Raw genomic sequence first — 13,908 nt, 5'->3', positions numbered from 1 at the left:
GTACAGCAAAGGACACCCTCAGCAGAACAATAAGGCACCCTACAGTATGGGAGAATATATTCATAAATGACTCCTCTGATAAGAAGTTAACTTCTAAAACATATAAAGAACTCATATGCCTCAGCACCCAAACAACAAATAACCAGATCAAAAAATGGGCGGAGAACCTTAACAGACACTTCTCCAAAGAAGAAATACAAATGGCCAACAAGCAAATAAAAAGATGTTCCACATTGCTAATTACAGGGAAATGCAAATTAAAACCACAGTGAAATATCACCTCACACCAGTTAGGATGGCCAACAAGCAACAACAGATGCTGGCGAGGATGTGGAAAAAGGGAAACCCTCCTACACTACTAGTGAGAATGTAAATTAGTTCAACCATTGTGGAAAGCAATATGGAGGTTCCTCAAAAAACTAAGAATAGAAATACCATTTGACCCAGAAATTCCACTCCCAGGAATCTACCCAAAGAATAGGATCACAGATTCAAAAAGACATATGCACCCCTGTTCATCGCAGCACTATTTACAATAGTCAAGACATGGAAGCAACCTAAGTGTCCATCAGTAGATAAGTGGATAAAGAAGATATGGTACATATACACAATGGAATATTATTCAGCCATAAGAAGAAAACAAATCCTACTGTTTGAAACAACATGGATGCAGCTAGAGGGTATTATGCTCAGTGAAATAAGCCAGGGGGAGAAAGACAAGTACCAAATGATTCACTCATCTGTGGAGTATAACAACAAAGCAAAAACTGAAGGAACAAAACAGCAGCAGACTCACAGAACCCAAGAATGGACTGACAGTTACCAAAGGGAAAGGGACTGGGGGGTGGGGGTGGGAAGGGGCATTACAATTAGCACACATAATGTAGGGGGTCACAGGGCAGGCAGTATAGCACAGAGAAGACAAGTAGTGACTCTATAGCATCTTTCTATGCTGATGGACAGTGGCTGTAATGGGGTATATGCTGGGGACTTGATAATGGGGGTAATCTAGTAACCACAATGTTGCTCATGTGAAACCCCAGCATAAGATTGTATATCAGTGATACCTTAATAAAAAAAAAATTAGAGGGTTGGGGGGATTGGGGATTTAACCTAGTCTGGAAGGTTACGGAAGACATCCTCAAAGAATAGAGGCACAGGCTGAGATCTGAAGGATAACCTAGAATTAACTAGATAATGAGATAAGAAAAGAGTACTCTAGGACCGAGCATATGAAAGTCTCTGTGGTGGACGTAGCACCATAAATACTAGGATTAGATCCAGGCAGTCTGACTGCAGAACCTAAGCTCTTAACCTCTATGATGTATGGACTTTCTGTCAAGTTTCATTCAGATGGCTTCTATTTTCTCTGTGAAGTATGAAAGTTAGGATTTCTGTCAAAAGTGGGGCTGGGGTGGGAGTTTAGAGGATAAAATAGTATTGAAAAAAACTAAGGCAAACACAAGTAAATTTATGAAAAATCATAAGTAGAATATCTTGAGTGATTCCAACAGACTTTTTACCTTATTTATATCATTCTAAGAATTAAACTTAAACATTATCATTTTTTAAATGACAAGTTTAAACCACAACAAAAATCTGTTCACCTGGTATAATACATCACAGCCTCTTCGTAATCTCCTGAGTTGAAAGCTTCATTTCCTTTTTCCTTCTCATGAGCAGCAAGAAAATCCTTTTCCTTCTCAGTTAGACCTAGAAATGAATGTTATTGGCTATAAGAAAAAATAAAACTTAATAGAATTTTAAAAAAATTTTAATCAAAAAATACTTTTTAACAGAAGCAGAAAATTATAAAATAAATAAGTTTTCCTAATTTTCTTTTTTTAATTCACAATTTTTAATGGTTTAGTTTTTTTTATGATTGGTTTTGTTTTATTTTAAAGGTTCTGTATATCTATGGATTTCAAATGAAAGCAATCTGCTCCATCTTTTTGTTTTGAGGCAAAAAGAAAAACTTTGAGGGATTTGGAGGAAAAAGGATTTGAAAAAAAGCATGAAAACCAAATGAATTACAGGAAAAAAAATACATTTGTATTTTTAAGTCTTACTAAATTTAGTAGCATGATTACTATTCATATAAAATTAAGTAGTTAAAGGCTAGAACTGAATTTATTAGAAATGGTCAACTCTAGGAGAAAAATCCATAAACCCTTAATGGAAATCTACAGCATTTAAAGAGAATGTTTTTTAATTTGATAACTTTTTTCATAATTAAAAAAATTTAAAGACTAGTAAATTATTAATTTTCCCCAGCTACCTGCTGTTACTATAGTTGTCTCAATTTTAGACAAGTGTGACTTGTTTACTCCAGTTTTTTCTTTGTAATCTTCATCAATTTTTGAACATTCCTTTTCCACGTCAAATCTTAAATGAAAAAAATAATAAAAACAACACAAGAAAATAAAATTTATCATTGATATTGTGTTTGTATAACTGCATTTAGAGACACATATCAAAAATGCTTAAATTTAGATTATAAGTCATCTGTATTCTCTCTTAGAAGCCATGCAACTTAATGAGGACTTAAATATTATACTTGAACTGTTGAGAACTTTGTAATTAAAGTTGTGACCAATTTCTCTCAATTTAAAATTTGTGTTCTTTTTAGTTTGATTATTTTAATTATGTTTGGTTGCTTTTATAAACCAAAGAGTGCAGTGGATTTTCATTTAATGAAAAAAACAAGTTCAGAAGTGTTTAGATGAGATACTCTGAGTATTCTACTGAAGTAACTTGATATTCTTGGTATGTTCATGTTTATAATTAAGAAGTTATTACAGTGTTTTATGGTAGAGACTTTTTCAGTGATAAATCTTATATCAAGAAATATAAAACATACTTATCCCAGTCTGCATAATCCCTCGGAATATTCTTTTTAGCTGGTCTACTTTTAGAATATTTTTCCTGAAAGAATAAAATCATATTTTGTGAGATAAATTTAATATAAGATTAACACATTTTACTATAAATGTAATATGAAGTATTAGATTAAGATACATGAATTGAATAGATAAGAAAAATAGGTACCCTTGAAGTTATAACAACTTCAGTATTATAATTATTACCATAATACTACAGAGCATATGTAAAAATGATTTTAAGTTTATATTTAATCCTGGGAGCAATTTTAAAGATTTTAAGTACATATGTGAAATTTTAAAACTTACATGTGTTAAATATGATTATTAGTGATTTTCTTATAATAAAAACACACTAAACTATCATTCATTCTTTTAAAACCTAGGCATTGGAGAAATAATAACTATTTTGCTGTTTTGTTTGCAGTGACAGACACCTAACTAGGACTAATTTTATTAAAAAGAAAATGATTGGCTTATGTAATTAAACTGATGAAAGTGCAAGCGCCTTGCTGGATGAAGGGCTCACATGTCCCCTCTCCAGTTCTCCTTCTCTCCCTTGTCCCTAGTGTCTGCTTCTCTCTGCCTACTGATTTTGTTTTCCCCACTGGCTACTTGCTTTTTCCATGTAGTAGAACACATGGTGTTAAATTGTCTGGCATTATGACCTCACAGGCCTCCCAGTCAGAAAGGAAAAAAAGAGTGACCCTACTCTCCATCTTTTGTTAGAGAAATCCCAGGGAGGACTCTGACTGACTAGCTTGGGCCATGTGCCTCTTTCTCACCAAGCACTAGCTTGGTGCACTATTAAGTGGCCCAATAGGTCACATGCCCACTGCAAGCACAAGAAGGGAGTGGGAGGAAAGCAAACAATAGTCATTATGCTTACACGTACTTCTTAAATTGTTTCTTAAAAGTTAGTCATAATCTGAAACCATTTTGAATGGGGCATTTACCCATGCACAATTCTGTAACATTGCACATTGATCATTTGGAATTATGCAAATCTTCCAAACATTCATACATTTCATTACATGATTAAAAAATTTCATGTTAATATTTTCATGGAGCTCATCGGAAAAGCCTTTATGTATATTCCTAAAGAGGAAAACTTTTTGTCACAAACTGGTATTTAAGGCCACGTAAGATTATAAAATACTCTAAATTTATATACTTTAAAGGTCAGATTTTATCACTGGCAAAAAAAAACCACTGTCACTTGTTTTCCTTTAGGTGACAGGCCCACTTTGCTCACTTCCAGTATTCAGCCAGTTGAATAACCACAGTTTGTCTATCAGTCACTCTTGAGTAAAAATTCTTCCAGGAAAAAGTGGCTACTTAAGCTGGCAACTCAATCATATAAGTGCTTTTCTCGAGATAACCAACATATTCCACTTCACGGTGAAATGCTTTCTACTAACTTCCCATTTTGTCACACAGAATATTAAAAAGATGTGTCCTCAAGATTCAGGATTTAACAAAATAAGTTCGTTTCATCAGCAACATTTTTATGTTGAACTGTAATTTTTGTACTGCCAATGAATAGCAGTGGAGAAACGACAACTACTAGTACTTCCTTAATCTGTGCCAAGGCCTCAGCAGTTTTATCTCAGTGCAAATGTCAACCCAGTGAAAAAGACAAAGCATTAGCATCATTTTTAAAAATAGCTTGAGTTTCTGGACCCCCTGGAAAGCTCTCTGGGACAACCAGGGTCCATGGGCCATACTTTTGAGAACCACTCTATCTTTGTCTACCCCACTGGATGACAAGCTCCCTGAAAGCAGAGACCAAGTCTTATACATTGTTATATTTTCAGGGCACAGATTTAGTACGTAATGGGTATGAAATAAATACAAATTAATTGATTACAGGAAATGGCATCCTTACCATATTACTTTGTACCTCAATTACCTGGGCAACTTCTAATGGGGAATTAAAAGATCCAGGAAGGTAAATTATCAGACAGCAGAGTGATAAAGGGCTATAGATGTTTTTAAATAAAATTGAGGATTCAAAGAAAAGAGTAAAAACAAGTTAACCCAGAATGAAGAGACTCGGGTAGCCATCCTTTCAGAAATAACAGGAATAAAGGGGGAAAAAAAGGGGGGCAGAGAGAATGGAATATGTGATCCAAGTGCAAACCTAGAGACTCCCTATGTCCAGGAGATAAGGGCTAGATTCTGAGCTGTCAGGGCCAGGGGATGCCAAGCAGCTCAGTTTCAACTTGAAATTAAGTAGAATGGGTTTACAGGCCCCTTCTCTATGTAACCCATGGGTGTAAAAAGAGAGGTTGTGTTGTGTCTGCATGACAAAATAGGCAACTACCATGGAGAAACAATCATAAGGGGCTGAGGGCAGGGTAAAAATACATGCAGTACACAGAGGAATGATACTATCTATAAACTGCTTTAAATCCATAGTTTATTATGCAATAAACTATTTCCTCTATGTCTCTACTGGGTATATAAAATTATTAACTGAAATTCTCACACACTGCATTGGATCTTATGTGCTTATCCAGACTGGTCTGAGTAGAAGAGACAGAACAACAAAAGAAAAAAATGAGGAAAGGCAGGAAATCCAAGATGCAAGTCTTTAAGGGAAAATGCTGTTTCATGATGATCTCCAAGTAATGAAATACACCCTACTCAAGAAGGTACTAACACATGGCCAGCTGAAAAAAAATCCCCAATTGCCTAGAGAACATCACACTGTGGCTACTCCAGTTAAACTGAGCTACCTCCTCTAAAAAAACAACCACCACATTCTCCCCTGCCACCCACACCCCACATCAAAAGGAACTACCCTATCAACACGAAGATGGCTGTCTGAACCACGAACTGGAGGCAAATTATCTTCTGTTGCTGGAAGTGTTCCAGTTTCATGAAAATGTACTGTATTTTCTTGTTTTCTAATTTCTGATACCCAACTCTGTGAAGAGAGAAAAAAGAAGGTAAATATACAGTTTGAAGTAGTTTATCACACATTAGAGAGGATCATACATCATCATAGTTTCCTGTGAGACAATCTTTTAGGGGACAATTTGATCATGCCATTCTTTATCTGTGATGCCCTATCTACTATTTTTTTTAATTGTGGTAAAATACACATAAGACAATTTATCACCTTAACCATTTCCAAGTATACAATTCAGCATTGTCACATATATCCATATACTGTTGCCCTTCCCACTTTTACTTACCTTGCAGAATCTTCCTTATCATCCCTTCTAACAAGCTTTCCCTGAACTTCCTGGTTGGGTTAAAAGGGCTCCTTCTCCATGTATTAGCATAAAGATTCAAAATCATCTACAGTTGACCCTTAAACAGTGTAGGGGCTGGAGTGCCCACCCCCAAGTACTCGAATATCTGCATATAATTTTTGACTCCCCCAAAAACTACTTATGGCCTATTATTGACTGGGAAGCCTCACCAGTAACAAAAACAGTCGATTAACACATATTTTATATGTTATATGTGTTATATACACTGTACTCTTACAATAAAGTAAGCTAGAGAAAAAATATTTTTAAAGTTGTTGCAAATCTCCAAAAAAATTTTTTCCAATATATTCACTGAAAAAAATCCAGGTGTAAATGGACCCATGCAGTTCAAACCCATGTTGTTCTAGGGTCAGTTGTTTGTCTCTCTCACCACACTGTAAGTTTGTTGAGGGCAGCACAGTCTATGTCTTAATCTCATCTTTGTATTTCAAATAGCACAACGTCTGGCATATAACAGATACACAATTATGTTTATAAAACTGAATTGTCATGGGTCCCAGGAGAAATTGAGGAAGAGATCTGTTATTTGTGAAATTTTATTATTTATTATTCAGCAACTATATAGTGAGGGTCTGATATCTAATTGCTAATTATGTCTATTATCTGTCTAGGACACTCTTAAATTAGGCACTGGGATACAGCAATAAACTATTTAATCTGTGCTACCTGTATAGGAGGCAGGGAGGATGAAAGGGGAGAAACAGAAACAGGAGGAGAAAAAGAAAAACAGAAAGGAAAGAAAGGTAAAAAGGGAGAGAAGGAATTATATAAGAGGAAAGGGAGTAAGAGAGAATGGGGAGAGAGGGAGAAGGGGCAGGGAAGTGTATAAGAAAGGGAGATGAGGAGGAGACTGGCTCAAGTGGCTGAGAAAGAACAACGCAATCAGGAGAAAAGCAGGCTGTGCACTAAAACAAAACTATCCCTCCTCCCTGAAAATTAAGTCAAAAAACTCTGAACACAAATTGCTGTTTTAACATGTAGATCACCAGATTTTCAAATTCAAGTCAATATAATGGTAAAATTAGAAAGCTGAAAGTTTAAAAACTTACCACTTTGAGTTAGAGAATACATATCCCTCAAATTGTTCTCAAACACTATTATTCACCCCAGTAAAATGTGCTGAATAAAATAACATAAAACAAAACAAATAAAAAACCACAGTTTCTCTAGAGTCTCTTTTTAAAAAAATATTTCTTAAGCAAAATGAAACCATAAAAGAACTCTGAGACACATAGGCAACTATATATCTGGTAGAGAGAAAACTTTCTCAAATATAATAGCAAGAAAAGATCATAAAGCATAAAATCAAGAGGTATGATTAAATAAAAAATTTTAATGAATTAACATGAAAAACACCATACACAAAATTAAAAAGGCAAATAGCAGATTGAAGAACAGAACTATTACAAATAAATAGGAAACCCATGAGAAAAATCAATAAAGGGGTATCTCTCCTCCTTGCCCTGATGTAGCAGCGGGGACAAATTTAACCTCCTGTTTAAATTCTAGAAAACTGGAGAAAATACAAGAAATAATGGTTTTCAGACACTGGAAAATAGATAGCATGCAACAGTGATCTTCAAAAGAAGGAAAACAAATGAGGTAAGGCCTGCATTTGCCTCAACTTTTTGCCTGGAATTTCCAGGCTGTAACATACGGAAAGGAAACCCAACATCCCTGTGGTCTCACAGCACATGCAGAAAGACAAGAGTTCTTCAAGGAGGCCAAGAATATAAGATGTGGTGTGCAAAATATCCAAAAGGAGATAGCCAGACAGAGAGAGAACTCTGAAGATAATCTGAGTAGCCCTATATCTATTAAAATAATTTGAATTTATAGTTAGATCCTTCCCTATAAAGAAAATGGAGGTCCAGACAGCATCAATGGTGAATTCTAGAAAATACTTAAGGAAGAAATAATGCCAATTAAACACAAACTTTCTGGAAAATAGAAAATAGAACACTTCCCAACTCATTCTGTGAGGCCAGCATCACACTGCTACCAAAACCAGACAATGACGTTACAAGAAAACTACAGACTAGTATCTCTTGCGATCATAAACACAAAAATCCTTCATAAGATTTTAGCAAATTATATCCAACAATATATAAAAAACATACATCATGAGCAAGTAGAGTTTATCCTAGAATGCAAGGTCGGTATAACATTTGAAAATAGTGTAGCTTAATAGACTACAAAGAAAATCTTATGATCTTCTCAATAAATGCAGGAAAGCATTTCATAAAATTCAACACCCATTCATGATAAAAATTCTCATCAAACAAGGAATAAAAGGGACCTTCCTCAACCTGATAAAGGGTCATCTACACAAAATCTTAAGCTAACATTATACTTACAGGTAAAAGACTGAATGATTTTCCCTAATATTGGGAAAAAGACAAGGATATCTGCTCTTACCACTTCTGCCAACACTGTGTTAGAGGTCCTAGCCAGTACAATAAGGCAAGTAAAAGAAATAAAAGGCAGACGCAGGAAAAGAAGTAAATCTCTCTTATTCACAGATGACTTGATCCTGAATATAGAAAATATAATGAATCTACAAAAAAGCTACTAGAAACAATTTATAAATTTAATAAGACCACAGGATACAAAGTCAAATTAAAATTACACTGACATGAGTTATCTAGTTTAGTCAAACTTACAGAAACAAAAAGCAAAATGTGGTTGGAGGGTCCAAGAGGAGGGGGAAATGGAGAATTGTTGTTTAATAGGTATAGAGCTTCAGTTTTGCAAGATGAAAAAGTTCTGGATATTAGTTGCACGACAGTGTGAATATTCTTATGACCTGTACTCGTCAATATAGTGTGAATGTACCAATGAACTATACACTTAAAAATGGTTAAATGGTAAATTTCATGTAATTTGAATGTTACCACACCAAAAGGAAAACACCAATTAAATTTCATAACTAAGGTGATTCAGAATGACAAAAAAAATCAATATTAAAAAGCGTCAACTTTTACAATAGCATAAAATATACGACTTAGGAATAAATTTAACAAAAATATATAAGAACTATACACTGAAAATTACAACACATTGTTACAAAAAATTAAAGACTTAAATGAACAGAGAAATATATGATGGTCACAGATCAGAATATTTCAATATTGTCAAGATATCAGTTCTTCCAAAATTGATCCATAAATTCAACACAATTCTAATCCAAACACAATATCCAGTAGTGAGTATCTGAAACAGACATTATACACTGCTGGTGGGAGAGAAAAAAGGTAAAACTTTTTTGAGAACATAAAAATGTGTTTCAAAACTCTTAAAAATATTCAATCCTTTGATCAAGCAATTTGAATTCTAATAATTATCCCAAGGAAGTGGTATAAGAAAATTGTATTTTCCTAAGATAGAATATTATTCATTTAAAATACCTATATGTATGTGCATGCAGAAACAAATTCACAATACTCTCCTGAGTGTAAAAAGTAATCAATGCTAAGTAATTTCCACTCAAAGCCCTTTATTGACAAAAAAAGACTGGATTTTGAATAAGTGAAGTAGACAGATATAGAATGTGACAATCACAAAAACTGGTGTTACTCTATACCTTTATATCACCATCAATTCTTTCCCATTCTTCTGCTGTAAAACTAGATGCTGTCGCTGCAGGTTTATCTTTCCTCAAAGCTCTACTTTCAGGAGCCAAGCCTTTAAGGCGTTTTTCACAAAATTCCGTAAGTTCAGGATAATATCCTTCCTCACCAGACCTTTAAAAATATTCGGAATTTTAGGGTTACTATTTCATTTAGAAATCATCTAGACCAGTGGTTTGTATGCTGGGTTCTGCAGAGAACTCAAGAACTGCCCTTGCACAAGGATGAAGGCCAGGGTGCTGGCTTCTCACTGACCTTCCTCAACCATGCAGCCTCCATTTTTATCTGTTAATCTGTGGAGCGATGCAGTGAAGGAGAAAAGGGAGCTCCAAGGACACCAATGTCCACCACACACTTTAAAAGTTGAATAAGTAACATTTTCTCTCCCCTTAAACTTCTTTGTACACAAGATTATCTTAAGCTTATAAATAGAAATTCAGTACTAGAAACATGTGGAAAATGAGACCTTGTTTTCCAACGATGATTTTGCAGCTCCATTTTTTTTTTCAAAGGGCTAGGAAGAAAATGGCAGAGGAACAGTTTAGAACAACATGCCTCTAATTTCAACCACTCAAGGAACAGAATTCCTTCCTTAGAGAGTATTAGATGTAGATATCTGTTCTTTTTTCATTTGTTTAGGGAAAATCTATCTTCTCCTCTCCTGAGTCTGTTTACTTTTAAGTTTTCAGAAAACTAGAAATAAATTTCATATCCAAATAAAAATTTTAAGTGCCAATGCAATATTATTTAATTAGTTTATTCACAGAATTTCTTAGAACCAACTGATTGCTGTGGCTTTCAAACTCTTCCATCCTATAAATTTCTCATTTTCTTTTTCATTCCTTGACCAAATATAAATAAAAATGTTCTTATACTGCTAAGAAAAACAAAAAAATACGGTATGTTTCATTGTTCCATTCAAAAATGATAAGGTCATCACATTAACTCTGGCTGGGGACAGGCAGGGATGATTAGAGAGGATGGGACCCTAAAGGTGATGAGAGAGACAAAGTAAAGGACACAGTGATAAAGATGGGGGTCTGAGGGAAGAAAACAGATGAACTGCTGCTGAGCAAAAGGAACACTACTGCTGTCCTGGAAAGGAGCAGTTCATACTTCACAAATGCTTCTGCAATATTAGGCTACTTTCCAAATGAAAATGCCTCAAGAAATCCAAAATAAGTGGCATAGATTGGTATGCCATGGGCAGTGTTTCTTAAAGTGGGTTCCCTTGACTACCTGCATGTCAGTCAGCAAGGTGCTTGTTAAAAAACGCATGCTCCTGAAACGGGGTCTTTGGGAATGGGACCCTCAAATTTGCATTTGTAACAACTATTTGACGGATATTGAAGTTTGACAATCACCACCTTGGGGTTCTTACCCAGAGAAGGCCCTGATTCCCTGCCTTTTAGTCCTACCTCTTAGCCTCCCCACCATCCTCTCCATGTGACCATTTTGCAGTGTCACCCATTTTTGTGGGCAAATGGTATGAAGTGGGAAGTTGCCAAAGAATTTTATCAGTGTAGGCTAGTGAGCAAACCTTATCTCCCAATGGCTACTTTCACAGCTACTTTACCTCTTCCTACAAAATGTGGAGGAAGAAAAATACTCTCTTGAATACTAATCAGCCCAAGTCATATGCTGGAAGTAGACCTAGCCAGAACCCTCCAAATTAACCACAGAATCCAAACCACTATTTTGGAACCTAACATAGGCAAAATAACAATCTCAATATTTGAAAATTTTCTCCAATATTTCTAATGTCGCTTCAACTTTTAGAAGGTAACAATGTAATTAAAATTGGCATATGGAAACATGAAATGATTTCTAAATACTTACCTGAGCACACAAAGAATTTTTTCCAAGTGTTTAACATCTGAACATTTTTCAATATACTTGAAATCCAAATGTTCAATGGGAATCTTAAATGTTTTTGTTGTCCCAAAGCCCCACAATGATGGATAATCTTTGGCAGTCATGGCTGAAATATAGTATAAGAAAACAGTTATGAATCTAATATATATTGTAATACTCAATTTAGATAGCAGTAACTACCTAGGTAATTCTTTAATATTTATTTTTCACTTCTACAGAAAAGGAGGTGGAGTGTTTTTTCCAAGGAGGAAGGCTACTAATTCTAAACTCTTAACAGTTTACATTCATGGAGCCAAATTACTGTGTACCATACATAGATTGTTTCAATCTCCACCTAAGCAAAATCGGAACATGACAAAGCAGGTTTTGGAGCTACAGAGAAGGAAAAAATTTTATCCATTCACTGAGGCCTACAAATTAAACTGGCAAAAGACATATTAATAGGAGAAAAGGTTTATTTTATTCACACATGGAGGCTCCATAGAAAAGAAAAAACCCAAAGGAACTGTTAGGCCTGGGAGCCTATATACCACTTTAACAAAGGGTGATAAATTGCGGGGAAGTGATTAGACAAAGGAAACTGGGTTTTGGTTTCTATGAAAAGGTAAATATGGAAGAAAATAATGGAAGATAAGGGTTATGTTAGTAAGATTTGTTTATGCAGACTCATTGAAGGATAAGGGTTGTTTTCCTGGTAGTAGGAGAGAGGAGAGGACACCTTCACAAAGGGAAATTTATGTCCTGATTTTAAGCAGAAAGTGGAGAGGGCAGAGAATTATTATTTGTTAATCTTCCACTGGTGCTAAGATGGCCTGTTTGAAATGGCATATTCTGATCCCTTTCTGTGCTCAAACTGCTTTTTAAGATATCTTTTAATGTGGATTTAAATGACTTGAATGACCTTCTCCTCCCTTAGCTGTTTTGTTAACATCCCAACTATCCTTGATTTAGCACAAACATCCTCTCTGTAATTCTTAACATCACTCTTTTCCCCATTCCCTGCCTCCTTACATTCCCTGCTGCCCATGCACATCATTAAACAGCTCCCAGATCTGTGTGTCCTAATGAGGCAGGTGATAGAGGAAGGCAAGCAGATAGTGTTCAGGGCCTCTGTAAGTTTCAGGGCCCTTGTAAGTTTCAAGACACTTCAAGACCTTGGTAAGTTCCAAGAAGCTTCAGGGCCCTTGCAAGTTTTAAAAAGCTCCAATCAAACTCAGCCATTCAAAAGTACACTTAGATAGACCTCAGCTCTGACTGGTTATGCCCTATGCAAATGAAGCAATGTACTCTCAGCCAATCAAGTTCTCTATTTGGTCCAGGGAGGGTGGGACTTCCTCCTCTCAGGAGGCAATATAAACCTTAGATACTACAGCCCTGACAGCATCCACCGTTGGAGCCCCTCCTGAGTAGCAGGAGTTTTATTTTTTTTCACTCAGTCTTTGATGGCTTCATTCTTCATCACATCCGAGACATGATCCTGGGAAAAAACAGCATCTCAGCCTGGTAACATGAACAGCACTCTGCAATGTACCTCCCTCATTTCACATATTATTAATTACATTTGTCTTCCCTTCTAGATTAAAAGAGATTTTACTTTAGTCACTTTCATATATTCATAATATAATGATAACATAATAAATAATGCCTTATATTCCTTAAGAAACACTTGTTGAAGAGAAATGGGAACACAAAGGCCATGGACATTTTTGTGTTAATGATACAGCTGCTCATGACAAAAATAACAGCAACACAAAGTTAATAGATAGTTCTTAATGTGTGCTGGGTACTGCTCTGAGTACTTTACATATATTAACTCATTTAATTCTTCAAATAGTGAACCAGGTAGGTTTTAAGAGCATTAAAACAATTAACATATATGGAGCTTAATTACTAAGCACCATGGATTATTTCACATTATCTTTAAAACTACTAAGAATATTAATAACTACTCCCATTTTACAGATGAAGTTGATGTTTCAGGTAAGTAAACTGCTCAAGGTCATACAGCCCTTACACAGCAAACTGAGGATTTGAATCTCAGTAGGCAATACGGAACCCATATACGTAACTATCATACCCAGGCTTTTCAAATTGCAGGTGGCAACCCACTGTATCAATTTAGAGAGTTGTAGTCAGCATTGTTTTATGAGATAGAACAACAGAAACTGACTACATGATACATACCAGTAAATAAGTTTTATAAAAACTTTCATTTTATGTCATAAAAAGAAATTACAAATG

At 35.2% G+C, this 13,908-nt stretch overlaps 1 protein-coding gene across 2 annotated transcripts in view; it reads right to left on the bottom strand.

Annotated features, from left to right (window-relative positions):
- The window catches only part of SPAG1 (sperm associated antigen 1), a 65,513-nt gene that overhangs the window by 49,448 nt on the left and 2,157 nt on the right, over positions 1-13,908 (bottom strand). For both annotated transcript variants that reach the window (XR_012128336.1, XM_073229892.1), the window contains exons 2-7: positions 11,632-11,773; positions 9,747-9,906; positions 5,686-5,811; positions 2,861-2,925; positions 2,279-2,385; positions 1,608-1,713 (exon numbers count right to left, since the gene is read on the bottom strand). Coding sequence is in view for 1 of the 2 variants with exons in the window: in XM_073229892.1 (XP_073085993.1) it covers positions 1,608-1,713; positions 2,279-2,385; positions 2,861-2,925; positions 5,686-5,811; positions 9,747-9,906; positions 11,632-11,771 (704 nt within the window). In the remaining variant the exon portion in view is untranslated. The remainder of the gene's footprint in view (positions 1-1,607; positions 1,714-2,278; positions 2,386-2,860; positions 2,926-5,685; positions 5,812-9,746; positions 9,907-11,631; positions 11,774-13,908) is intronic.

Source organism: Manis javanica, chromosome 2 (genome assembly GCF_040802235.1).
Source record: "Manis javanica isolate MJ-LG chromosome 2, MJ_LKY, whole genome shotgun sequence".
In the NCBI taxonomy this organism is placed as follows: Eukaryota; Metazoa; Chordata; class Mammalia; order Pholidota; family Manidae; genus Manis; species Manis javanica.
Note: the sequence above shows the minus strand (reverse complement) of the source record. Positions and strands in the feature narration are given on the sequence as shown.